A 25,165-nucleotide genomic window follows, 5' to 3' on the forward strand; every position below is an offset into this window, starting at 1 on the left:
CAGCATCCACAAGTGCAGAAATAAAATACAAGTAAGGGAACAATGCAGGGTTAGATTTGAAAGTCTGGATACCAGTTGAGAAATCATGCTGTTAATGACCCCGAGCAGTCAATTAAAAAAGCCTATATATTACTTTGTTCTGTTGCCTCTAGGTATGAAGAGAAAATTGAAAGGACATTGTGGCCTTTTTGCCAAAAGCAACATTCAGGAATACAAACACATATAGGAATCAAGTGTTGGATATTTTGTGAGAAAATGAGATAAAATTTATTAGTAATGAAAATAAAAAAAAATATATTCTTGTGTACATGTGTTTGGGAAGGTCTGACACAGATAGTCAACATACCATTTATTTGATTGATAAAAATTCTCATTCATGGGATATGCATGCATAATACGGTTCCAGTTGTTTGAGGATAGTAGATTAATACTATAGTTTAAGCTGAGTCTCTGCAGGAGCTGCATGTAAGACACCTGGAACCAAGACAATATGAGGAGCCATGGGGAAAAGTAATCTGTGGGAAGAGGCTTCAGGAAAGATGCCCAGATTTCACTCCCTGTTCTATTGTCCTGCATGAAATTGCATCTCAGTTGGCCACACTGTTTCCTCCTATAATTTCCTACTGTTTTGAAGTCCTTGAAGTCAATTCTTCAATTTTGGAAGATGTACCTGGCCAATCATGACTGAAAAAGAGGCCTTAATCCTTCTCTTGAATGGGCAAGCAAGAGAGATATTCTCTGTTGTTCAGAGAGAGCTTGTGCTCCTGTCATTTGCAAACTAAGAGGGTAGGAAGTGAGGGGAAAAGTCTTTTACATACATTGTAGCCTTTGCACCTTCTGCTCCCCAGCTGCATTCTACCTGCACTTGATTTCCAAAGGCTGACATTTGGGCTAGTAGGACTACTAACAATTTATCCTTTCCCATCTCACTAGAATCTGTCAATAATATTTCATCTGGTACCTTGAGAGGCTACCTAGAATAGAGGCTAGACAGTGTTAGAGGAATAAAGTAGGTATTTATTAAAAGACCTTCAAAGGACACACCTTGGGCAGTACAAGAGCCTGGCCGTGGCTACACCCAAGATGAACGACGGTCACACGTTTCACACTTTTATAAATTTTGGTCCATTTACACCTTGGGGTTAATTGTCCAGTTACAGCTCCAGCTTATGAAGTCCCATCCTCCCAGATTGCTCTCTTCAATTCACTGTTGTTTACACTTTTTGGTCTGGAAAAGGATTGTTTTGTCTAACTAAACTGTGGAGAGCACTTGCTATCACTTCATATGAAGTTCAGAGTTACATACTACTGCAGTACAGAATCTGGATAATATGAAAGCTCAGAATTAAGGCATCCTTGTAGGATAGGTATGGCAGTAGTGGTGCAGTCAGTCATGTCTGGCACATCTGATGGGCCTGACTCCTATAAAACTAATGTAAAATAGTGGAGTGCACTTGATATCTCCGATTTTCTTCCATGATTGTTCATTTTTGGTGGCTTTTGTTTGTTTATGTTTTTTCTGTGGGGGAAGAGTAATCCATTTGAACAAAGAAACTTTCCAAACCTTTTATTGTCAGATATATTTTGTGGTCCACAAAGTCCATTAAAATGTACTTAGCTGTCAAATCAGAGCAATCTTTTCTTAATGTAAAAGAATAGCATGACAAAGAAAGGCCATCTTTTGAAGTGATGTCAGAAAACAATTTCTTATTGGGATAAATTGACATTGTGAAAGAAAACAACCTCGTTTGAGGAATATGAATGGTTTCAGAATACTATAGAAACAGCTATTTCAGTAAAGGATGTACCTTTTCTCTTTCCATTCCTGCACTTAGTATTTCATTTGGTTTAAAAATTGATATATAAGATTGTAATCCTGGCTTCACTGACACCAGATAGGTTTGATTTCAAAGCTGAGGTCTCATTGGTCCAAGCCTGGAAGAGAAGAAAGGAAGAGAAAAAGGAGAATCTTTTTTCTTATTGCAAATTATTAACTTATTTAGCCTTCTTCTATACTAGTGTCTTGTTATTGTGATCTTGACCTCTTAATTCTATGTTTGGAGAAACCATTGTCCTGGTTACAGTAGCTCATATCCCTGTTATATCTCTTCCCGGTCACTGAGTCATTTTCTGTTTTTAGATTTTACTTCTTGTTAGCTTACTATTATGACTAAATCCTACTGACTTTCTTCCCACGACTCTTATCACTAAGTAAAGTGGGAAACGATGCATTGTTTTCTTATATCATGCCTTTGTCTTGCCGCCCAAAACACAGGGAGAAAATACCTAGAAAGGGTTAAGAAAGAGATCTAAAAAGTGCTAGAGATAGGCTAAGTGGGAAGGAGCTGCTGCTGCAGCCGGTCTTTCCCTGGTGTATTACAGTCTGAAACTGTATCAGCTGTCAATTATTGATGGAAAAACCTGTTTCCAGAGGGCTGACTCTTCAGATAGTTTCAGCAATGCAACACTAACGGTAAGTGATTTCATTTTGCTGCTTCTACTGCAGAATTATTTTAAATCTGTTTCTATATCAGTAGGAGGTCCTGGTATGACTGTATTCTGCAGTATGTAATTTTGTCAGCTAAATGCATGATAAATAAATGTTTTGCACTCTTGGTAATTGTATGCAGAAGAATTTGATATATCAGCCTGCCACATGATGCTGCAAAGGTTTTATTTGTTTGTTTGTGATATTTTGTTTGTGTATTTTTTCACTATGACTCTCTACTGCAGACTATGTTAATTGAAATCCATTGCCTTCAGTTTGAATGCTCATGCATTCTGTCCACCACATATGTTTTGCAATGAATTCTTTTTGCAGGATTCTTGTTTCTTTATTTTTTATTCTTTTTCTGATCCATCCTTGAGCTTGCAGTTTATCTTTCCTTATAATAGAGAACTAGATTCAGAAGCACCTACTGAATGGAGTAAATTGTGAACAGTTAGTTGGACAAAATGTGCTTGTGAAGAGCAGCATGAAGCATTTTCTGTGGCAGTGTATCTATAGATTGCCTGCACAGTAATCCCTGTTTCTAAACATGTGAATCCTGCATGGGCTGTGGACTATCAAGTCCTGCCTCTAGACACCCAAGAAATTCTGAAAGTGATACTTGAAGCTTGTAATCTTTATCAAGAAAGAGAGAAATTTGGAGGCAACTCAGTAAGTTCGAGCTGTAATTTCTACTGTGATGTAAGTTTGATTTAAATGGACTCTAGTTTTGACATGGATGAGAGTAGAGTCTTAATTATAATCAAAACTAAATTGTGTCATCAGCAGGTCTGTCCTGGAACTGAAACATCATGATATAAAGTCCACAGAAGTCAATAAAAATATCTATATTTACTTCACTGGGTGACAGAGAAAATCTTGTATGGTTATAGACTTGGGAAAAAATTGTAATTTTTGTATGTATCTTCAGAATGATGGAACTGGGAAATTTCCTGAAGAAAGCTTTTTCTTCCTTTGAGCAATCAAAGGAACTAGAAAAATTGGGAAGAAGTTTTATATTTGTGAAGTAATATTCACAGTCCTGCTTTAATAGCCAACTATGAATGCCAGTTTATTTTTATTTTTTTTCTATTTGGTATGTCAGTTGTTATCTCCTCCATTCTCATTTGTATTGACACTTTGCATGAAACTTTTCCATACCTTTTGGATTTAAAAATGTCTTTGACTCAGTTTGGCTTTTACTTTTTTCCTTATCTGTGGTTACAAGGTAAATATGCTACTCTCTTGTCTACAAATATTCTTCTATAGTGTGAAGGGTATGATACGTCTGAGAGAGTCAGAAGCACAAAAGAATAAACTTCAAAATTTTCTGCCTAGGATAATATGATTAAAAAAAATACATGGCTCAGTTCCCAGTCATGTTTTATTTTGGCTGGCAATGATGTATGTTGCTATAACATAATAAGAAATTAATGTATTTGTTTATTTTGAATATTTGAAAAGCAGTTAGCTTTGCAGCCAGCATGCATTTGACTATGTAAGTTTATGCATTTCTTTTTCATTTTAAATTCACCTTTAAGAAATACAAGATTAAAGCAATGGAAAATAAAATTGAGCCTTGCTAAATGAATGGAATATCCCACTGCTGTAGCCTCTGGGTGGGGACTTCTATTTCAGAATACTTTTCAAGTGTAGCTGTTAGCTCTTAATCTTAACCAACACTTTCTATTTTTTTTAATTAAAAAAAAAAAAAAAAGGAAGAGAAAAGGTTAAACACACATGCCAGAAACACTTACTTTTAAGTGTAGCTTTTTGGGACTTGACCAAGAAGGATGAGGACAGGACTAACTGTGATTGTTCCAAACTTGGAACACTGCTTCTACTGTGATTAAAGCAATGGAGGAAGTAGTCATCCTTAGGGCAGTTATTTCTTCAGATTTTGGAATTATTTTAAACTACATTAAAAAGCTCTGGTGCTGTTTTCAGTATGGTCTCTGCAGCTCAGAGATGGTGCATGATTACTCAGTAAATAAACTACTGAATATTACAGGGTTACCTCAGTAATGCTGTACTTATCATTTAGAAAGTACATTATCCTGATCCTATGAGTTCAAGCAAATCCCAGGAAATTACTTTTTGTAGGCTATTCTCATGTTTTAAGTAAAAATTAAAGCAGTGTGTATAAAGTCTGGTGCACTTCACTTTTCTCTCTTATTTTGGGTATTCAAAGTATTCAATATAGGAACAGTATTTAAGACATTATTTTTCTAGACTTTGTGACTACATGTGGTATTTCTCTACAGGTGAGCAGTATTTGCACAAAATATTCCTGTAGTAGGATAATGGAGTCTCATCTCACTACTGATGAGGACAGTCACTTTATTTAGATCCTCCATAATGGATAAAATAGTGTGACACAGAGGGTTTGGAGCCAATCCAGCCTTTTAAGGCAATTTCTATAAATCGGGTCAATTCATTTAAAGAAGTTTCTGAAGGCTCACATCCTTTTGAAACTGCTTGATGTTCTCCTGTTTTCATGTGCAAAAATGTTTTCAAATCAGTGATATCCCACTGAGCTCCAAGTACTAAGCCGTGGGGAGGAAAGCATGTTTTTGTGAAATGTTTTATAGCTGCTGGGGTTTCTGGTTCCTTTATCAGCTGTTTGCAAACTCTTACTAGCACTGAGTGTTGGCTGCACTAGTCTCAGTGATATTGTAGGCAAAGTGTGAATATTTCTGACTGTCACTTTTTCTTTACAGAGTAGATGTCATTAAAATGTTAGAGGTCTACCAACACTCATACAAGCATACAAGTATTGCCAGTGGAGCTGAGCAAATGATTTCATAGTTGAAAGTGTCAGGATAATCTGATAAAGAATTTGGTGTTCATGTAGGAGCACTTTTCTTGTACTTTCATGGCCAAGAAGCCTTTAAATAAATATTTCTTGTGATTGCAAGAAACTTCTTTTTTGGTGATTTATTCAAGACCTTATGATTGTCTTAACATTTGCACATTGGATGCTGGAACTACAGGCTAATGTCTGCCAATTTAAATTTCAGACTGCTGTGGGAGTGTCATCCTTGTTGTTAAACTAGAAAACAATGTTGTGTGGCAGCATGTGAATTAGGATGATGTAATCTTCAATCAGAGTTGTCGTGGGCCGTGTGTGAGGATTGCAGCCCATGTCTAGTGATGCTGAAATGAATCTATGAATCGCAGGCTTGTAAAATATGGGATGAATTGAGGCAGACCAACACAAGGCTGAGGTGTGGCTCTTGTGATGCACAGAACTATGTAGAAATTAATTTAGCCATATTTGTGTTCTTGTGTTCCCGAGCTTGAGGTTGTTTTCACACTAAGCCAATGCTGCCAGCTTGAAGCAAGGGAGGGAGAATTTGATGTGTGAAGGGGAGCGGTCTAAAGATATCTTTTTCTCATTTTTTTCTTCCCAAAGATCCTTAGCAAATCTCTCCCCAGGGTCTATTTATAATATAATGAATCACTGCAAACATATCAGATTCGTTAAAGGATTAGTGCTTTTTATGCTAAGACAGCTCTGCTGATATATGTAAAATGTTAAATTGTCCTATCTTGTAGATCCCTAAGGCCTCTAGCACTTACTAGAGAAAGTAATCTTTTGAGAAGTGAATGATAGAAAAAGAAAGGAGCAGTGGTTAGTGTGTGGTGTACACAATTTAAAGCACCCAGAGATGGCTGTTGGTGTGTGCTGACATGCTGTAATGAAGAGCATGGATTGCACACTGCAAAATCAAAAGCAGAGCAGAGATGCTCCCACGGGTGCCACAACTCAAATGCCTCTTCTATCTCTCTCTTGTTTACCTTTCTTCCTATCAAACCCACAATGTTAATGTCACCCCTCCATATTATTATAACACAGAATAATTATGGAACATTATCATAGCTGTTTCATTTATTCGAGGCCATGGCTGTCTCACCACAGTGTTGGCCCTTAGTGTGTGTCAGTCCATCAGTGAGTGTGGCTTCCTGCACTCGGTCCTAAACACATAGCAAACAGATGTCCTTGTGCTGTTTGGTTCAAGGGAATGCTTCATTTATAGGCCAGTTAGCCTGACCTCTGTACCCAGTAAGGTAATGGAACAGTTTATACTGAGTGCCATCACACAGCACTTACAGGATGGCCAGGGTATCAGACCCAGCTAGCATGGGTTTAGGAGGGGTAGGTTGTGTTTGACCAACCTGGTCTACTTTAATGACCAGGTGACCCGCCTGCTGGACGAGGGAAAGGCTGTGGATGTTGTGCACCTGGACTTTGGCAAGGCCTTTGTCTCTCACAGCATTCCCTGAAAAGCTGGCAGCCCGTGACTTGGACAGGAGCCCTCTTTGCTGGGTTAAGAACTGGCTGGATGGCCAGGCCCAGAGAGTGGTGGTGAACAGTGCTGCATCCAGCAGGGGATCAGTCACCAGTGATATTCCTCAGGGGTCTATGCTGGGGCCAGTCCTGTTCAATATTTGTATTGATGACATGGATGAGGGTATTAAGTCTTCCATTAGTAAATTTGCAGACGACACTAAGCTGGGAGCATGTGTCGATCTGTTGGAAGGTAGGAGGGCTCTGCAGAGAGAGCTGGAATAGTTGGATGGATGGGCAGAGTCCAGTAGGATGAAGTTTAATAAATCCAAGTGCTGCATCCTACATTTTGGCCACAGTAACCCCCTGCAACATTATAGGCTGGGGAATTGTTTGCCTGGGGAGGTGGTGGAGTCACCATCCCTGCATGTGTTTAAAAAAAGACTGGATGTGGCACTCGGTGCCATGGTCTAGTTGAGGTGTTAGGGCACAGGTTGGACTCAATGATCTTGAAGGTCTCTTCCAATCCAAAGATTCTGTGATTCTGTGAGGTGACAGGGGTCCAGCCCTCCTGTGGCCATGGATATGCAGCCACTCAGCTGTCGCTTGCAGAGCTGGGGTGGATGATGCTCTATTTGTGTGTGTGTTTCTAGGCTAGAAATGCCTACAGCACGCCAATGCTGTTTTGAATGAAGGTGGAATGGTTGTATGTAGCATAATATATTTATATAAAACCCTTTCAAATATATATATATAATATAAAAATTATTGTATATAATGGTTCTATAATAAATAGAGTTTGGCTTCCATTCAGCAGTATTCAGTGGAACTTACTGTGATCAGGGGATACGAATACTTTATGTTCCAGAGTTAGTGAAATGTCCTGATGACAGATTTATGGTGTTGACACTTTGTGAAGTGGTGAAGAAGTAGTACAAGATCTGTGCATTGTCTCTGCTTTTTGCTGGCAGAGAATAGAACATGAAAGCTGCTATTTTTTTAGCAGCAAGTGACAGAGATATGTATTTTCTGAAATTTAGGTTTTAGTGTATAAAAGCATTGTTACATTTGCGTGTTTGAACTATTTCATCAATATTTCCCCTTGCCATTTTCAATGCTAATTAATGTTTATTTAAAGTTCACAGCATTTTATTTTTGAATTATTGATTTGTAAGTCATGCAAATTCTTTTCTCTTTCCTTGTCAAATAATATATTTTTTATGTTTTACTGAACAAGTAAAAGATTCAACTGTTGACCTTTTACCGTAGTTTTCTAATTTGGTCTCATTTTCTTTGATGGCCCTCGTTCAATATTTAAACCATAACTATGAAACTCTATAGTACTCAATTTGCTAACAGTCTGAAATATGTTATCACATTAGAAAGGGCTTTTGAAGGGTGAGAATGAGCTAACAGATAGTCACATTGTGTGCTCTGCTATGAAAGACACTTTGGAGGTCATTTTTTAAACAGAAAATCAATCTTCAGATTTGAAAGATTTGACATGGATTTAAATTTGGCCAGTGACTTGAAGTTTCATTTCGAAAAATGGATGGATACAAAAAGAAGCAATATTATTTCAAGACAACCCTGAAAATAAAAAAATTCCTTCTATGCTCAATTGTGATCACTGTATTTTGTGAGTAGGAAGTGATTAATGCCTGTGAAACTGTGATGTGAAACTTCCAACATTTTAACATCTTCTAATCTATTTCCTGTTTTCTGAATCAGGCACTCTGTAGTTCTCATTTCATAGAAATTTTGTGGAACTAAACAATGAAAATTTTCAATCTAAAGCTGTGAAGTGCAAGGTCGGGAGAAGACCAAAGTAAAATCTCCCCTGAGCTAACACTGCAAAGCTCCTGGGGCTCTGTGCCACTGTGTGTTGCTGAGCCTTGGAGCTGGCCCTGCAGGGTCATCTCCTGGCCAGCCTCCAGCCATTTAGGATAACATACTATAGCTTGGCTTGCTTGGTTGGTTTGGTGGTTTAGGGAAGTGTTAGAAGCTTTGGAAATGCTGTCCATTCAGATAAATTAGTTCAGAGAATTGTATTACGAAATAGCATGATTTGAAAAAAGTTGTGTAAATTATGCTGTTTGTATTCCTTTGTAGCTTGTATCTATACATTTAGCAAATCAAATATCTGGGAACTCTGTACATTCTGTTTATCTGAAAGAACTGCTGTATAAATGTCTCATCTCTTTGATGGTTGGAATGAAGGATGTTTAAATTAATGGACTTTGTTTGACTTCAGAATATTTTGAAACAAGCCCTAATCACATGCAATTTTAAGACAGCTGACAGATAGCCTTTTAAAAACAATCACTTTGGCATATCAAGCCTCAAAATAAAGATTACTTTTTGCATATAGAATTTCTGTAAGAGTGAGAACTTGCCCCCAAATTGTTCTTTGCACATGTAGCAATAAAACTGGTCGCTATGCTTGTTGTAGCAGGAACACTTCAACATACATTTTATAAGGCCATATATTAAAAAAATCAGGATGGGGTGGGAGGCTTTTAGTTCTGCAGTTTCATTACTGAAAATTGTTATTATCTTGTTGAGCATGGTACTAAAAGGAATTTTTCTCTATTATAATTTTTGTTGATTTCTTAATCTCATTTTGAATCTGCATTTTATATCCTAATTCCAGAACAACAGTAGATTATAGGTTTGCATAACTGTAATCAATAGCATACCCCTCACTACAGTGTGTCTAGACTTCCACACTCTAAGATCTAAGGGTAATTGACTTAAATGATAGATTGAAAATCAAACCCAGAACTCAGATGTTTGCTAGGTCAATGCTCTGAAGACTATGTTCACATCTTTATTTTTCCTGTTTCTGTGAAGTTTTTGTTAATTTAATTTTCCAGCCAAGTGAAGAGTGGGGATTGCAGCAGTGTCCTTCCATCCCCGTGGTCACCTGCCCAGTTCTGTAACTGTATCTCCAGTGTGTCTCCATTTCACTGTAAAAGCTCCTTATGTCAGGAGCTTTGTGGGTTTCCTTCCAGCTCCTCTGTATTTCCAAACGCTTGTGACAGCACTGAGTAAATTGCACTAATGGGCTCAGAGGAAAGCAGTCTGCTGGTTTGAAAATCTGTTCTAAAATGTTCCACTGTTGATGAGTGAGTACTTATCTGTACCCAAGGAATTCAGGAAATTACCCTGGCAATCCATTTTTGTACCTTGGTAGGATGTTAGCTGTCTTTGAGAGGTCTTGTCATATGTGCCGTGGATTAAGATCTGAAGTCTTGTTTTTTGTTCATGTATATAATGTTAAGCACATGTACAATATGTAACCCATGGAGCTTTTCAAACTGGGAAGAAGCAGTGTCACAATTGCTGAGAAGGAAGGAAATTCTCATTACAAACAGTACACTGAGTGTTGTGTGGAACATGGAGTATTTTGTAGCAAGTGATTCTACCATTTTGAACAATTAAATATATCAAATTAAATAATTTCAAATGTGCATATCCAATCAAGTCTCTTTTTCTTAGAGTGCACAGTCGTGCTTTCATAGTTACTGGTGTGATCAAACTAGGTTGAAGAATCTCATTGACTTGAGTTGTTTGGAAGAGATTCTCAAATTACAGTACCTTACTTTTGGTTTGAATTTGACTTTCCCTGCTCTATTTTGATCTGATTAATTAAGCCGTTTTCTGGGATGCTTACTGTTTAGGGGAAAAAAAAGGGAGTGGGGTCTAATGACAAAAAAATTACTATTTAGAGATTAAAAACTTTCCAGACTGCATCAAGACATGAAGTGAAGGTTCATGAGAGGCAGAGGTCACTTGTGAGTAATCTAGAGAAAATAACCAAGGAAATTAGAGAGGGATTTGTTAAAAAATACCTGCATATAATCTAGGCCAGAATAATATTTTCAGGGCAATTTACTAACTTACTATGATTCACTTAATTTTTGTAACAGCATAAAATACTTTGAATTTTTGAATATCTAGAATATCTTACAACTTGTCAGAGAATCATTCTGTTGACTATGAAACCCACTTCTTTCCACTGTTTCCTGCTCTTTACCTAGGCACTCTCATATCTTGCTCAGACTGTTCCTTTAAATGGACTTGAGCATCTGCTGTGTTCTCTGTTCTTGTGCAACACTTCCTTCTCCAGCAAGAGCATCCTGCCTCTTCTGTCCCTGGAGGAAAAAAGATCCTTTTTTAGTTTTTTTTTTTTTTTTTTTTTTTTGCCTTTCTAGGACAGGATGGTGTGCAATGTATCTCTCCTACTGTCACTCTCACACCTTTGCCAGGCAGCTGTAAAGATTACATCTCAGTTTTTTTCCTCTATAGAGCACTTCTAGTCAAAGTGCTTGTTTATATAAGAATGTGCTAACATGAAGAAGATGCATTTATTTCTTCTTCACAAATATAGCTCCATTTATATGTTGACCATTTTTGTTCAGCTACCCTTGAATCTGTATGGCTGAGCAACAAACCTTCACCAATTGATGTGTATCAGGATTTCAGGAGGGAAATGGTATATGCAGGAGGAACTGCAATCCTTTTCTCCCTGAGTGTGAACTCAGAGATTTCTGACAGCTGACTTGCTCCAAAAGTTCCAGTTTGAAAATAGAATGCTTTCTTCTATGTTATTAAAAGCAGTCTCTTAGAAACAGGTCTCTCAGGTAGATTACGAGTGAGATATGCCTCTGCATTATTGTAGCTGAACGTGGGTTAAAGGTTATGCTTGTTTTATAAGCAAAAACTTGTCACAGGTGTGAGAACTGACTCAGAATTAGATGTAATCATAACCTGACAATGCTGCTGCTGTTACTGTACATGATCTGGTGAGTCCTGCCATCAGCTTTGGCCTGTGACTGGCAGAGGCTGCCTGCAGAGCAGTTTGCGCTGCAAAGTCTTTTCCTTCAGCTGTGCTCTGACCTGAGAGTAGGGCTTGGCAATAATGACAAATCAGATGTGAGCTAGAAGAAGGTGCCTGGGGAAGACTTGGGTCAGAGAATGAAGTAATTTTGGGATGATTTCTGCAGTATAGAATTAAAAAAGATGTGTAGGAGTTTGTGGCTGCCAGGCCTGTGCACTGCCACGTTTCCTGTCAGTGCTGTCCCAGTGCGCTCTCCTCCTTCCAGCCCCCTCCCCTTCGTGTATTGCTCTGGGAGATGTATTTCTGTCTCTGCCAAGTTATCCATTCCTCTGGTTAGAGGGTTTGTCATCTAAGGGCAGTTAGAGGAACAAATGCAGTTTACCTGGGAAGATGGCAGCTTCCTCAGCAGAGTGCTGTTAGGTTTTCTTATTGCAGAATTGGAACGTCTCGTGCTACTGTACTGGGGATGCACAAAGCAGGAGGGTCTAAACAGGGGGAAGTCTACTGCCCCCATGGATCAGCCTACAATTCACAGCAGCAGCTCACTATTCTGGGTAATGTACCCTCCAGATGAGATGCAGTGTCTGTCATCTGTCACTTGCAATGGTGGGAAGTGAAGTGAGACTGTCCCATTTCACTGGACCGTGTTTGCCCTTTGCAAAGGATCAAAGGGAAAGGCTGCATCCTATATAAAATATTTTGGAAAACTAATGGTTTAGAACTGCTAGTGCTTTGGTATTCAATTAAATGATTGGTTGAACCTGGGCTAGTAAAGAGAAGTCAAGCAGTTGTAAAACAATTTTGAATTATTACATAAAAGCTTAGGTCAGAATACAAATATTTAATGGTCTGAAATGGTGCTTTTGAAAAGTTAAAATCCTAAAGTAAGTTTGAGTATAGAATACAGTCCCATTACTTTGTTTTCCATATGGCTGAACTACTAATTGTCCTTAGAATACTCTAAAGGTGGCCATAAATCTTTACCATCAACTCATGTATGTGTGCTTAAAAATTGACTGGTCACAGACCTTGAGTGTTGGTACATTCTATTTAGACCCTGAAGAGTATTCTTTTGAGAAGAAAAGAATAGTGTCTATCTAAAGAAAAGCAGTAATTCAGCAGTGTGGTGCAGTTTAGAATTTTATGGTCCACCTTCAGAATACAGTGTGTTATAGTAACTTTGGGCAGGTAATTTTCTGTGATTGTAAGATGAATGAAAGTTCTGTGAGCTGCTCGTTTTTTATTAGCATATCACAGCTTGTAAATCATGCTGTGCAAGTAAGGGGCTGGCGTTTCTCTCAGGGCAGTGTTAGTCCTCCTAACATTCTTCCAAATTTATTAAAAGTTTTTACTCAGTACAGCAAAGAAACAACTGCCAGGCATTTTTGTACATTCATAGAAGTCCTTAATTGGCTAACAGACGTACTTCAGTATTATTCCCAGGAACTAAACGTGTCTTGTACTCTGGTGGTATTCTTAGCCTGAGAAACCCATAACACGCAGTAGCCAGTGAGTCACTGTGCCCAGCACTGCTTTTCCTTCTCAGCGGTTTTAAGGAGGACGAATGCTTTGCTTTCCCATCTCTGTGTCTAATTTTAGTATGCCAGTGGGCCCAAGGACTTTCAGGCCACCTTCTCAGATAATGTCATCCCAAACATTTAAACTTCAAAATGGCTGGGTTACTGCTTGTGCTGTCTGACATTGTATCTGTGTATAAAACATCTCCAGGGCTTTGAAGATAAATACACAGGGGCACTAAGTGGGCATGAGGGAGATTTGTCTTGTTACAAAGCAGAATTTGACTCCTGGTACATTTGTGACAGTCATAAAAGAACCATAATCTGTTCTTTTTATCCTTTTTCATTACTGGGCTGTTAAGGGTAAATGTCTGTCTTGAAAGGAAGTTAGATCTTGCAGCACAAAATATCTATTTTTTTAAACATATTTTCTTAAAATGTGGGTGACTTGTCCAGAGCATACTTACATCTCTTCTCCTCTGCTGTGTGTACATACACAGAAAAAGAAAAAATGTGGATTTTAATGTTTTAGTAATTTTTTTAATGCATATCTTGTCCAGTCTTATGACCACATATATTTTGCATCGTAAGTCATGGCTGAATTTGACTTTGCTGTAATTTTCTGCTATTTATAGTAGAAGAAATCCCTTGTGCTCTCTAGAGAGCTATTTTAAATAAGTCTTGCAATTACCAAAAGCAGCAATATAAACTGACCTAAAGTGTGAGGAACTTTAGCTACACATATAACTACAGAAAAGAAATGAAAGCTTTTAAAGATCAGTAACATTATATATGTTTTGAAAACTTCTAGATTTGTTTGTGGCAGCTGGCCAAAGACAGCATTTATTTCCTTGCAGACTTTGGTATAACAGTGCTGCATGCCCAAAGTAATGTAGCAGTGTGTTTAGAAGAGATATATTCCCAAGGTTTTTTTCTTAATATTTTAACCCATTGTTCTTATGTGCTTAAGCTGGACCTAAAAAACTTTTTAATAAGTGGGATTTTTCATGTAGTGCTGTATTCATGAGGGAAAAAAATAAGAAAAAGGAATCTTGTGTGACCAAAGATGTAAAAAATATAATTTTATGTAAATAAATGCTCACTTTAAAAGCTGAAAATTTATATGTTTGCCAACGCAAAATATCTTCAAATTACTTCTGTTGTGTCATGAAGTGGTCATGAAACTGCAGCCATGTTACCACATGGTTATTGAACAATTGCTTTAAAAAACACTGAAGAGTGAAAAATAGAAACAGGTTATTAGTGTGATTTCAGTAATTTCCCATTTGGTACTGAAAACCTATCACACAGTATGTCTGATTTTAATTTTCTACTCAAAATGTAGTTTAAAATGACTCTTTATTCATTGAGCTTTGTGGAGATAGAAAGTTGCAGTACTGATTGAGTTCAGTGTTTTCTCTTTTCATCTCCAAAAAGTCCCTTACCCAAATGAAAATCAGAAAAAGAGTAATATAATTTCATTTTGAAAATTAACACTGCAAAATTATTTTTCCAGAAAGAAAATAATTGAACTTCAATGAACAAAGTTTTGTATTTACAATAGCTTGATCAATCTTCTAAAATAAACAATTTTTTGTACATGCAATTAAAAGTGTTTTCATATTTAGTTTCTTGCTGTGTACTTTTTTTCAGGATTTGTCTATGACAAAGTCTCTCTTACATTTTTTTAACACAAGTATCTATCTATTCCAGAGCTAATATTTTCTACAACCAGAGACTGAAATGGCATGACTGGAGTTTTAAGTAATTTGGCTTAGACAGTTTCACCATTTACTGAGAACTTGGAACAGAATTTGAACTCTACTTCTGCACTATCCTAGATTATAATGCCATCCTTTCCTAATGAGGGAGGTATGCTAGTCTTGGATTTTTAATATACCCTATGAATTATTCAGTATGCTTGTACCTATAAATTGTGATGGAGTACTGTTTGTACTTTTAGTTAATTTGTATATATTATTTGAGATATAAAAATGTTGATTGTTACAATATTGTTTTTCAAAGATAACCATGGAACTGCTCCTCTGACTTTGAGTTCAGAATTACCCTATAAGGGGACAATTCAAAGAAAAGTCAGGAAGAAGAAGAAGAAGAATGGAGTCATCACTGCCAATATTGCTGGCACAAAATATGAAATTGGTAGGAAGCTGCATATTTTGTTTTCATCCTAATAGCCTTTGATTTGAGAGAGTTACTGATTAGTGGAGTGAATTAATGGACTTTGCATCAAGCTGACTGAGACATTTCTGAAGGAGTTTCTTTTGTAAGAAACCTGGGCTTTTCTTGTAACATTTAATTCCTAGCTTTTGATATTGTGCATCTATTAATCCCCATTTGTTACTCATATTAATTCCCACTTGTTACCTTGAAATGTAAAAACTTAGGCAATCAAGAAGGCTGTGGAAGAACCTTCTAAATATGTGTTATGTATGGGTTTGGACGTTTACTTAAAGCCTTGAAAGTTGAGCAGTGTAAATTCAATGTTAAATACTCTAATACAGAGGCTTCGTAATGTTTTGTATTTTAATGTTTGGTACTAAAATCTTTTTTCCTAGAATCAGAGTTATACATGGCACATAATCAGTCTTCTTCTTCTTTTTTTTTTTTTTTTTTTTTTTTTTTTTTAATTAAAATAATGCATGCATTTGCTTTTGCAACACTGTACCTTGTCTAAGGAAGCATTATTGCCCCTATCTGCAGTGACACTTATAGTCATCACTGTTTCAAGATTACCTTACGGCGTAACCAAGATTAAATCTAACTGCTGTACCAGAGGATTTTTGCTGCATGAGTGGGGAACACCTTGAATCTCTTTGCAGTTCCCATCAGTGGTTGTGCTGATTCCTGCCTCACTATAACGTGCTGTAACGTTGTAGTAGCAGGTTTGCAACAGGATGATGGAAATATTGCAAGATAAATAGCTTGCCATTCTAATGTTGTTCTCAGACAAAGGTTTCTATATTGGAAGTGTTTAAAATCTTAATTGATTTTTTAAATGTTGAAAGTGAATCTATTTTAGAGATTCAGGGTGGTCCCTAAGTGTGTGATTTCTCCATAGTGCGAGTAGTGATACAAGAAATGGGCTTTGTGAAAACACGGGATGAGGATGAGACAGCAAATCTTATCTGGAGCGATTGTGCTGTGCAGCAAGAGAAGATCGCTGAGCTGCGGAACTATCAGGTACAGGGCAGTTTAGATTTTTGACATGTTTCAATAAACTGCTTCACTCTGAAATGTTCAGTAATTGTCAGTAACTGCTCAGTTCCATTTCTGTGGAGGGGAAAAAAAACCCACACAAACCACAACCCACCAGGCTGCATTAAGGGTGTACCACTGCCTAGCTTAAAATCCTAGTCTCTTTTCCAGAATTATTTGTTCTCACCACTTGGAATCTAGTGTGTAAATATTTGGGGCTGTTCTTTAATGCTTTTTTCTGCCAGTTTTATGTGGGAATGATCAGTTTAAAGAAGATACAAAATATCATTTATAAGTTTCTCATAAGCTTTGAAGCAGTAAGTTAACAGCCAGAGCTCTCTCCACAGTCCTGTGAATAAATATTTTGGTTTTTTGCCATTACCTTGTGTTTGCATTCTTTATTTCTAGATAGTTTTGTGAATAAAAGTATGATAATCTCATGTATGAAATTAAATCAATGGCACTTATACTGATGGAAGAGAATACAACTTGCAGTATCTTTAGCATTGCTAAGAATACGTAGTATGGTGTAAGGTACTATATTAAGTAATTAGATGTAACACTACTTTTGTTTGCCTGATCATGCAGTTGAATGTTTTAAATGGTTGTAATTAGGCATGCCAGAAAAACTAAAAAATGTCAATTAATTTTCTTCTTTTTTCTACTTCCTCAGAGAATCAACCATTTTCCAGGAATGGGAGAGATATGCAGAAAAGATTTTCTGGCAAGAAACATGACTAAGTAATATTTCTTTTAATATTAAGAAGTTTTCCAGCTGCAGTATTTAATGCAATAATATAGAGAACTATTGCTTTTGAGGCTTGTCTTTTTTTAACTAAGAAACTAAGTGAGGACCAAGAATAATTTTAAAAGTACTTTAATAACTTTTTGGTCCTGGATTGGGCTACTATATTACTCCAATTGACTTCAGTGGAATATTATGTGGGTTCACATCTCTGTCTAAACATTGCAGAATGTAGGTGAGTCTTGAATTACTGTAAAATAAAACTAACACATACTACACTTATGTATGTATCTCATAATAGTAGAAAAGTAGAAAAAGAAACCTATATCTGGCTGGATAGTGCATCTGGTCTATTCTGTGCAATGTGCTTTAGGACAACCCTGCTTCATCTGGGAGGCTGGACTAGAGGACCCACTGAGGTCCCTTCCAACCTGACCAATTCTGTGATTGTACTTGTTTAAAATAATTATTAGCTATATTTTTGTGTGTATCAAATTTAAAATATGTGAAGGGTCTTACTGTTTATATAAGAAATTAGTTGGTGAGGCTCATTTGTCTAATTACAAATTCTCCTCACTCTAGTGGAATAACTGGGTTCTGAGGAATTATCCTAGCTGAGAATCTGTGAGTAAGAATTATAAGAAAACATTACTAAATAATTATCTGATAGTCTGGTTTAAGGAAAGATTTGAGGGTAAATATATGTCAATATTTTATTTTAATCTAAATTAGTTTGTAGAGCAATTATTCATAGAGTTAATCTTTTGGCCCTCAACCTGACTTACACAACTTAACTACTAACAGAACTGAATTTGTTTTCACACAAATGTATTAATGTGATGTCTCCTCTTGCTTTCTCTTTCAATTTCATTTTCCTTTTCTGTTTTGTAACTAGAACACATAACATGTAGAATGTATGCAACTATTATAATGCAAATATTGTGTGCATTGTTGTGGTGTCTCCATGTCCTGCGTGTGGACCAGAGCTCCTCTGTGTCCATGGTGCTTCACAGGCACTTTCACTGCCCCTGTCAGACTGAAAGTAAGAGATAGCACATGGAGGCAGCTGTTTGGAGAGGTCTTGGAAACAGTCAGTCAGCCTGGTACACAGTGGTATCCCTGTGTATTATTGCAGTTCTGTGATCTTTTTAAAAAAATATGGAAAATGGACAAAAGACTCTTGTTATCATGCACACATTCTTTCAAATACAGTCGGATGATACCTCTCTCAACCTACTGAATTCTGAGTTCAAAACAGTGTGAAGTTACTCAATGCTGAGATTGTTCATATAGTTAAGATGGGAATAATTTCTCTTACACTATAACTCTGGGTTGAACATCTATGTTGTGACTTCACTTAATATCAGTAGATAGAGCAGGGCTTAGCTGTATTTTTTGTCTCAATACTGGCCTCACAACTCAGTGAATTTATTTATATTTTTATAAAAATCGATATGCCTTGAGACTGCTGTTAAAATCATAAGTCAGTTGAGATACATGGTTGAGCAGGCTCTCATCTGTAGAATGCTGAATTTTGTTTCCTACGGCTCTTGTTCTATCTTAAAATTTGAATGTGCAGAAACCCTGATTCTCTTGTCTTGTTTACTGCTGTGTGCTATCTTTTCTATTCCCATTACTGATTCTACTGATTACTATTATTGAGGGATAATGAAACTATATTGAGAATTGGTAGACTTGGTAGAGAGTAAACTTTTTTCTTCCATGTTTGTTGTTGTATTGATTTCACCCTTCCATTTTATGCAAATTGTTGGGAATGAAGTGAAAGAACAGATCAACCTTACTTTGAGAGGAAAATACTTCAGGAATTCTTTTTGCAGGCAATACCCAGGCATTCTGAATCACAGGACAATGTGGTTTTCACATGCAGAAAGGTGGAAGGGAGCAGCATAATAAGTAACATGTAGTATGAAAGAAGACAACTCAGCAAAGAAAGTGTAGGAACACAATAAATAATGGAACAGATGGAAAGAGGAATGTAATTGAGGAAAAAAAGGCTGGCATGAGCATAATTTTCAAGGATAATAATCAGAACACGAAAAAGAAAAAAGTAACAACAGAAGTGCCTAAGAGACCATTGTAGGGGTCTCTTAGATGAGAGCTTCTCTTGTGAAGGATGAGTGTGGCTTATCCTGTGGCAAAATGAATTTAGTAAATGGGGGAGAAGGTGCACAGGTTGAGTGGGAAGGAGCACAGATCCATCTATGTGATACTGTTTTTTCCACACCTTTGTTGATTGTATTTAAAAGGTTCATGAATTGATCGTGGGCCAAGAATCATTCTCATGCATACCTACCCACTAACTTTTTATAGGTGAAAAGTCAGAGGATTTTGAAATTTAGGCAGTGGAATCTGCATTGTTAGACTGAAGGTTGTTCCTTTAGTAAGCTATGTTTTCTTCAACACCATTGATTCTTTTGTACAGAAAGCACTCTGAGATCAAGAGCACAGTCTGGCCATATTTGTTGAGCTAAAATAGTACTCAGAAGAACAATAATTTGCTGTTTGTTTCTCAGACCTCCTGATAAGGACAGCAAAGGCTGAAGGATAGAGCAGCACAGTGAAAAAGTGGTTACTCATAGTAGTGGACAGCCCATGTGCTGAAAAATAGGGCTATTGTAATGGAATAGGCCTTGATTCCACAGGCTACTTAATGATGTTCCTAAGCCCTTTCTGAATAGGGCCCTGCAGGGAAAGAACAGAGCTGAATTCTTTTTTTGAAAGTTTTAGTGAGCCCCAGAACCTATAAACAATGCTGAAGCATTCCACTTCATAATATTGAGTGTTTGTAGTCCACCCAGTTATGCATTAAAAAGAAAAGACATATGGAACTGATATACTTTCAGTCATAAAATAATATCAGGAATATCTTGAAGCTTTATTCAATGAGTAGAAAGCGTGTGTATTGAAACCCTGAGTAAGTTAAACAACAAGTCTCTAGCATGTAACAGGATGCATATGATAAATAATCTGGAGAGAGATTTAAACTAACACAGAAATTGCTTTTCGCCTAAAAATAGGATAATTTCTGCCTAGATAAGACACTCAGTTGGCAAAGTAATAACATTTGTAAAGACAGAGCAGATGAAGAGTAGTTTAACAATATAAATGAATCTAGAATTATAATATCTACTTCTGTTTTCAAAAAGTTTTCCTGAATATTTAGTGGCTTTCATTGAACTGGATTTGTAAGAATAATAGTTACAATGAAGCTGCAGAAGCACTGAAGCTCATGCAGTACTGCTGTAGCTATTGTGGTTTCTGCAGAGTGTTTGTTGGGTAGTTGGCTACACAGTTTGGTGACAGCATATCCATTATACCAGTAGGGCTTGGCTACAGTCCTAGCCCTACACATGTGGCTGACAGCTTTGTTTTTTCCATTATTATTTTAGCCACTTAAAGAAAAACTATCTGCCCAAGAGTATTATGTAACCTCATAGTAGAAATGAAAAATGGAAATGATATTACCTCTTTTACATGTTAGTTATGCTGATGCTATTAGTTCTCAATAAAAAAGGAGAAATATACCTAAATCTGTATTTAAGTAAAAAGTATTAAACTTCACCATAGTAGCATTAAAGAAAAAAAAATACCAAAGTTGGGGAACTTCCTGTATCAGTTATTTTCGTTTTAAACTTCCAATTCCTTTCTGTTGGTCTGTGGATATTTGTATTTTAGATGTGTGCACTCTATGCTACAGAGTAGTTGTGAGTTACCTGAAATAATTTAGTGTGAGGTTCTTGTGTGAAGGAAGCTTCAGGTGCTATGAGTACCTGAAACAAGCTTGCTGCACCAGTATATAACTTAGAAAAGACTAAATTTATGCTGTTGGGAGCTATGACACCATGTGCATAGTACCATGTCCCCATTGCTGCTATACCTTGGCTGCTAACCAGCATTAAAGCAACCCCTGTGTACCTCAGCCATACCAGCAGAGTGCTGTGGGTGCATCTTCCTGTCTGCCACATACACAGCTCTGGGTCATGGAAACTTCCGCTACCTGAATTCATTACCATTCTTCCTCTTCCGTTTTTCTTCACAGACAACAGAGATATTGAATGAGATACATTCACTACCTCAGCTGCCACAGCTATTAAAGCAGGGAGGCCAGGACTTTGCTGCATTCTTTCCCCAGATTCAGTTTGATTCCCTGTTTTTATTTTAGTTCTTCTGTTCCATGCCTTCACCTTTATTCCCTCCCTGCTTGGTCTTATTTAGAATGTCTTTGCTTTCTTTTGATTAAATTAGGTGCTCTTAGAGTCTTAATCCCAATATGCTAGGACCAAACACTAATCAAAGCTTGTGTCATTTGTCCTACATAGGAAATGAACGAGTTGCTTGGCCTGTGTCCAAGTCTATTTACTACAATTCTTTACTTTTAAAATTCTTTCAAAAAGAACAAAAAACTCTTCCTTAACTGCTTCCATTTTAATTTTAAATTCAGTCTTTTTTGCACCCAAGAAGAAACCCCAAATATCCCAACTCCTCTTTTTTGTGCCTGTTGATCCTCATACCTTCTCAGACACCTGTCAATATGAAAATTAAAATACTTCCCAAATACCACCACCACCCACCCACCCCCCCCAAAATATCCATGGTTTATTATAAGTTCAATATTTCTAAGAATAGGAATAGCATTAAATCATCTGAGTAACTGGCCAAAAATTGTAACAGGAGCGAGATGGAGGCCAAGAAATGAGATGGAAGCCAGTAACATAATAAGCATATAAGCAAAAATGCTCAAGGTAGTCTGATTTTGAATATAACATATTCACACTCATTTGAATATGTAACAGACCTCTAGCTATTCTTAAAGAAATGTGAAAGCTTGCTTTAATATTACAGAATTTTGCTAAAAAATTTGTCAAATTGTCATAAGTGCCATTTAATATTGAGAATTGAAACATCAAAGTAGTCAAAAGATTTTAAGTCAATTACCCTTTTCTTGCAGAATGATCAAGAGTCAGCCTCAGGAGTACAGTTTCATTCCTCGAACATGGATCTTTCCTTCAGAATACACACAATTTCAGAACTATGTAAAAGAATTGAAGAAGAAACGTAGACAGAAAACTTTCATAGTCAAACCAGCTAATGGTGCAATGGGACATGGGTGAGTTGTGAGTTAACTTCAGTCTTCTTACCTGTTAGAGGAGAAATCCAGGGCTACTTACAACATTGACAGAAGCTGTGTATTAGTAAGAATATTGTGGGAAAGTCAGTGTATTGGGTGAAGGCTTCACAAGCCTTAAATAAATAATTGTTAAGAACAGTTATTTTATTGTGAATTTTTCTGCTGTGCTTAGATTTATAGGGTGAGATTGTATTTGGCCTAAATTGCAGCATTTTGGTAGCTGGAGGCTGCAGGGATGTCATGTGGGAAGTCAGGATCTTTAACAGCTTTTAAACCAGCCCAAACACCCCAGCCAGTCAGAGAAACTGAAAGGTGTTTGAGAGCAGCCACAAGGTGTAGGAGAGGCAGAGGAGATGCTGTTGGGGATATGGCTGGATTTGCCCTCTTGGAAGCAGGGCACACCATTGAAGAGGCTGTTGTAGTTTTGTTTGTGACAGGGCTGCATTTTAAAAATCCAGTGAGATAAATACTGCAATTGCATTTTTTGTTTTTTTTTAATATTTTGGTTTTAGCTTTTATTGCTTTTAATATCAATTTGAGTTCTACAATATAGTAAAGCTCTTAGTTTTTCAGCATATGTCAGAATTATTATAAAAGTAAGTCCCCCAAACTTTTCAATTTCCTTATTTTTCAGTCCTCTTGATAAGGGCAAAGAGAAGCTAAAGGGAAAGGTACCAGCATAGTTGAGAGAAATTTCTGCAAAGTACTTTACCCTATTAGGAGTATTCAGCACCAAACCTCTGAAATGTGTGATAACAGAGAATAAGATTAAGGTAGCATTAAGGTTCTTGGAATTTTAGGTTTATAATTGTATACTGAAAATAGTAGCTTTTCCAGCTATTTAAAAGTCTATGTAGTTAGAGAATGGAAGTTCATAGTTCATATATAGACCTTTTTTCATTCTGGTGTGAGGACACTGGAAATACAGAAATTCTGAGCTTAATCTATGCCATCCTCAGTCATACAGTTTTGCTTTGCAAACTTCATCACCTAAGGTTAGCACTGAAAGTTCTTTGCAGCCTGTACTTCAGGCAGAAGTTGTGACAAAGACTGGAAGTCTATTTTTAGAGCTGCATGGGGACTAATCTGGAGACTGGTCGTTCTGCCAAACAATTTCTAAGTGTGGAGCAAACCCATTATTACAAATTGTTGAATCAAAGCAAGCAGAAAGTTACTTTGAAATGGCTCGTTGCCCTTTTTTCATCTAGTGAATCTCAATAAAGGACAGGCTACCAAAAGCCTTGTAAGGTAATGGAACTTTTTTTCTGCCCTAAAAATCAGATATCTTAGTCTCTTTCTCTAGGTAGACTTTAGCCTCACTATTTGGCTGGATGACCACGATAATCTATTTAAAAAAGTAATGTCCAAGTTTTAAAATAACTTTTGTTTTTACCAGGATCTCTTTAATAAGAAATGGAGAAAAGTTACAAGCTCAGGATCACTTAATTGTTCAGGAATATCTTGACAAACCATTTCTTATGGAAGGCTACAAGTTTGATTTACGTGTGTATATTCTTGTAACCTCCTGTGATCCATTAAAAATATTTTTATATCATGATGGACTGGTGAGAATGGGCACGGAAAAGTATCACCCCCCCAGTGACTCAAATTTGGTAAGTTGGAATTCATTCCAATTTATTGCTTATGGTGTAGACTTTAACCTGTGTAGTGTTTGCAGGTGGTAAAATTAAATAAACTGGGACTTGAGTTCATCTGGAAAAACTTCTGCATTGTCATTGAAGAGAAAAAAATTTTATGTCAAAGATACTTAACACATGTTTTTCTATCAAAATCATAAATATAGCCACATCTTGCTTATATATAAAGATTTTATATGACATGTATGTATGCTAAATAGTTTAAATATATTCTAAAAGGAAAAGAGGAAAAAGGAGGAAAGCAAAATATATCAACCCAAAAAATAAAGAAAATAAAATCACTTCAAGAATAGGCACATTGCTTTTATGTTCATCTGAGACTGAGGCAGGGCTGGCAGGTGGTAATAAAGTTTATCTTCTGCTAGATCATTGCTTAGCATCTGTGAAGTTTGGAGCCTTTGCTGTGGGTCCTGCCAGGTTTCAGCCATTGTGTTGGGAACTAAGGCAGAAAGGAGAGAACCAGCACTGCAAGGGACCAGTGGTCACTGCAGTCCTTGAACATGAGGGAATCTCCTGCTGCTGCTGCAGTTTGCCAGTGACTGCTTCAGCAGGGACAGGAGTATGTACTTGGCAGCTTTAGGGTGATTCAGTAGTGCTGCCTATAAACATAGAGAAAACCAAGAAATGGTAAGGGTCATACTAAAGATTTTGCACAATTTCCTCTTCTTGTTCCACTGTATATCGTGTTGCCCTCTTGGGGAATGCAAACCCTTCTCTTTTGGCTCAGACCAAAATGCAGATGTCTAAGAAAGAAGTTGATTTGCAGCATTGGAAGGTATTAGTAGATAAGGTTTGTATACCTCCCTCTGTATTCCATTCCTTTTGGAGCAGCTTCCATGGAATTATGTAACAGAAAACACCATAGAGCCTTTTTGCCTGTGTGAAACTTAAAATTGTGACTATTTCTTGGTGTGCCTTTTAAAAACACAGGTACACTTTGAAGCTCAGTACAAATGCTGTATTTGGAAGGGTTCCAGTACTATATTTGGAATAGTTTGCTTTTAATATTTGTGTATTGCTTCTAATCTCGGCATTAGCAGCACAGAAATATGCTCTGAGCGGATAAACAGAGCAGGCAGTTGTTTCTGTGTTCTCAGAACTGCTCATGTTGGAGGTTGTCTATTGTGTGAAACAACCTGCTTGTCACTAATGACATTATTCTTTGGATGACATTTTTCCACAGTGACATTGTTCCAAATAACTTTGGACTATCAGTTCAGATGCACAAATGCTTTTTTTTTGGTAGTCTGACAAATAA

At 37.0% G+C, this 25,165-nt stretch overlaps 1 protein-coding gene across 4 annotated transcripts in view; it reads left to right on the forward strand.

Moving 5' to 3' along the window:
* Positions 1-25,165, forward strand: part of TTLL7 (tubulin tyrosine ligase like 7) — a 63,676-nt gene that overhangs the window by 6,170 nt on the left and 32,341 nt on the right. For 3 of the 4 annotated variants that reach the window (XR_008841093.1, XM_056497844.1, XM_056497845.1), the window contains exons 3-8: positions 14,853-15,011; positions 15,165-15,299; positions 16,219-16,340; positions 17,029-17,096; positions 22,070-22,228; positions 23,646-23,862. Coding sequence is in view for 3 of the 4 variants with exons in the window: in XM_056497844.1 (XP_056353819.1) it covers positions 14,987-15,011; positions 15,165-15,299; positions 16,219-16,340; positions 17,029-17,096; positions 22,070-22,228; positions 23,646-23,862 (726 nt within the window). In the remaining variant the exon portion in view is untranslated. The remainder of the gene's footprint in view (positions 1-14,852; positions 15,012-15,164; positions 15,300-16,218; positions 16,341-17,028; positions 17,097-22,069; positions 22,229-23,645; positions 23,863-25,165) is intronic. The other variant, XM_056497847.1, reaches the window with a different exon arrangement.

Source organism: Oenanthe melanoleuca, chromosome 8, assembly GCF_029582105.1.
Source record: "Oenanthe melanoleuca isolate GR-GAL-2019-014 chromosome 8, OMel1.0, whole genome shotgun sequence".
In the NCBI taxonomy this organism is placed as follows: domain Eukaryota; kingdom Metazoa; phylum Chordata; class Aves; order Passeriformes; family Muscicapidae; genus Oenanthe; species Oenanthe melanoleuca.